General features: G+C 66.4%; 1 protein-coding gene across 1 annotated transcript; it reads right to left on the bottom strand.

Moving 5' to 3' along the window:
* Positions 1 to 526: 526 nt before the first annotated feature.
* Positions 527 to 2,529, bottom strand: CD63 (CD63 molecule). The gene is made up of 5 exons (XM_026661472.1): positions 2,368 to 2,529; positions 2,038 to 2,133; positions 1,647 to 1,796; positions 1,323 to 1,406; positions 527 to 932 (listed from the first exon to the last, which is right to left on the bottom strand). Exons 1-5 carry the CDS (start codon positions 2,527 to 2,529, stop codon positions 867 to 869), a joined length of 558 nt encoding a protein of 185 aa, XP_026517257.1. The 3' UTR covers positions 527 to 866.
* Between the last annotated feature and the right edge of the window lie 85 nt (positions 2,530 to 2,614).

Below are 2,614 nucleotides of genomic sequence, written 5' to 3'. Positions count from 1 at the left end.
GGGGGGGGGGGGGGGGGGGGAGATCACACATGCCCCCCCACTGAGCTGGGCACGAGGCTCCTGGTCCCGCCCCCGCTGCAGCAGCAGAGGGATTAACACTTGTGGGCAGGCCCTGCCCCCCACTCATCACTGACGCAGGGGGGTTGCTCCCCTGGGACCCCCAGCACAGACCCCCCCCAGGGCATGTGTGTGGGAATCCCCCCCTCCTGGCACTGACCCAGCCCGGGCTGCCCCAGTAACACCTGCTTTGAGCCCGGCAGACGCCCGCATGGCCCCCGGCTGCGGGGGAGGGGAGGGGCGGGGGGGTGAGCACAGGGGCACTTCGGAAACTGCCTTAACCACCCTCCCACCCCCCAAGAGCTGCCCCTCGGGAGCAGAGCTGGGGGAGGCCCCACCACGGCTTGGGCTTTAAATTCTCGGGGGGGGGGGGAAATGGACACCAGATGGGACGAGGTCAAATCTCCCCCTTGCCCCCCAAGCCGGGGCCGAAGGACCCAAGAAGCCCCGAGGCAGCAGAACAGAGCGATCCGGGGAAGCTTTTTATTTTCAAAATATTGTGCCCCCCCAAAACATCTTCAAACATATCAACATTCCCCCCTCCCCCCAAAGGCAGAGAAGCCCCCCGGACTCCCCTCCCCCGACACTGGAGAGGTGCGGGGGAGGGGCAGCTAAAGTAAGAAAAGGGGAAGGGGGTTTGGCAAATATTTAAGGCACCTGCTGCCCGTCCATTAGGGGAAATACGGTAACCGCTGAAGGACAGGAGCTGCCCACCAGGGGGCGCTGCGGAAAGAAGGCGGGTCTGACGGCTTAAAGGGGCAGAGCCCCCCCCGGAGTCCTGGCTGGGGCAGGACGACCCCGCCCGGCCACTACATGACCTCGTAGCCCCTCCGGATCCCCTTCATGAGGCAGCAGGCGAAGACGATGCCCAGGAGCTGCAAGAGGGGACGAGGAGTCAGGCGACCACGATGCCAACGCCCTCCCCCGGCTTTAACCCCCCCCCACCCACCGGGCACTGCCCGGCCCTGCGACCTTTGCCCTCCAGCCCATTAGAGGGAGGGGCACCCCCAGCTCACCCCCCAAAGCTCCCCGATTGGCCTCTCAGGGCCCCAGCTCTGCGCCCAGGCCCAGCCACGGGATCTAGGGAAATTGTCCAGCACCCTGGATTCCCCCACCCGACCCCCAGCACTGCCCGGCCCATCCGGGCTGCCCGTGTCCAGACTCAGGAGCAGGGGCGGGGCATGCCATGGGGCGGGACCAGAGTCCAGGGGTGGGGCCAGCGGGGGGGCCAGGAGCACAGGGGGCCGGGGCGGGGCCCTCGGTACCTCGAAGAAGGCGATGCCCAGCGCCACGGCCGCCACTATCACGATATGTTTCTTCAGCCAGGCCTCGATGCTCTCCGCACAGCCCTGCAGGGGGAGGCGACGAGGTAGCTCAGAGACCCAGCTGGGACAGTGCGAACCCCCTTGCCCCCGCCCTGCCCACACCCCCCTCCCGCCCCAGCTGGGACAGTGCAAACCCCCCTTTCCCACCAACCCTACCCACACCCGAGCCCTGCCCATCCCCACCAGCTCCCGCTGGGACAGTGTGAACTCCCCTTTCGCCCCAGCCCTGCCCACACATCCCCCCAGCCCCAGGCTGGAACTCACTCGGACGTTGATGGTGTCAGGGGTGGGACTGACGTTGCAGGTGGCCATGGTGGCGTTCGCCTGGCAGCAGGATTTGGGGACGGTGTTGTTGCCTTTGAACGGATCGTAGTCGAACCAGTCTGTGTAGTTACGGGCGCCGCAGCAGGAATACTGTAAACAGGGAGAGAACCAGGGGTCAGAACAAGCAGGAGCTGTCTGGCCTCAGGGGCATGAGGTCTAGTGGTTAGAGCAGGTGGCTGGGAGTCAGGACTCCTGGGTTCCCTCCCCAGCTGTGAGGGGGAAATTCGGTCCAGCATTTGGAACTAGGGCCTGCAAATGAGGTCAAAGCATTTGGAACCTGGTCCCCAAAATGAGGTCAAAGGTCACCCTGCCCCCCCTCCCCCCCACTCACTTTCTTCTGCAGTTCATCCATGGTCTCCGCTACCAGTGGGTCCTTGCTGTATTTCTTCATGGCATCCTCCAGGCCGCCCTGGAGCACGGTGCGGACCTGGGGGGGGGAGCAGGGGGGGGTCAGAGTAGCCACATGCGGCTCCAGAGGAACAGGGCTGCCAGGGCTGAGCGCCCCCTTGTGGGCTCTCGCGTCACCCACAACCTCAGCTGGGGGGGCCCGGACCCAGGCTGAGCCCCACTGGCGATCCCCAGGCAGCCCCAAGAGACGCCTGTGCCGGGGGAGCAGGACCCCCCCCTAATCGCGGGAGCCACACGGCAGCGAGGTGCCCACCTTGTCCTTGAAGATGTACCCGGCGATGGCAGCCGCGATCTCCACCAGGAAGATACAGGTGAGCAGGACGGCGAACTGTGGGAGAGAGCGGGGTGAGCGGTGCCCCTCAGCCCTGACCCGCAGCCCCCCGCCAGCCCCGCCCCGGGCTCCCTGCCCCCGCATCCGAAACCCTTGTGATGCCCCTGAATCCTGCCCCCCAGCCCTAAACCCTTGTGATGCCCCTCAGTCCTGCCCCGCCGGCCCCCCC

This window comes from Terrapene carolina, unplaced genomic scaffold, assembly GCF_002925995.2.
Source record: "Terrapene carolina triunguis isolate 2854851 unplaced genomic scaffold, T_m_triunguis-2.0 Scaffold6332, whole genome shotgun sequence".
In the NCBI taxonomy this organism is placed as follows: domain Eukaryota; kingdom Metazoa; phylum Chordata; order Testudines; family Emydidae; genus Terrapene; species Terrapene triunguis.
The sequence above is the reverse complement of the archived record's forward strand: the minus strand, read 5'-3'. Positions and strand labels throughout refer to the sequence as shown.

Bases quoted from the DNA above. Each gene is read 5' to 3' on its own strand.
- CD63 (XM_026661472.1), bottom strand. From the start codon at position 2,529: ATGCGGGGGCAGGGAGCCCGGGGCGGGGCTGGCGGGGGGCTGCGGGTC. The intron at 1,797-2,037 runs GTGAGTGGGGGG...CCCTGTTTACAG, and splicing joins TGGATGAACTGCAGAAGAAA to TATTCCTGCTGCGGCGCCCG. The intron at 1,407-1,646 runs GTGAGTTCCAGC...CTCCCCCTGCAG, and splicing joins CTGACACCATCAACGTCCGA to GGCTGTGCGGAGAGCATCGA.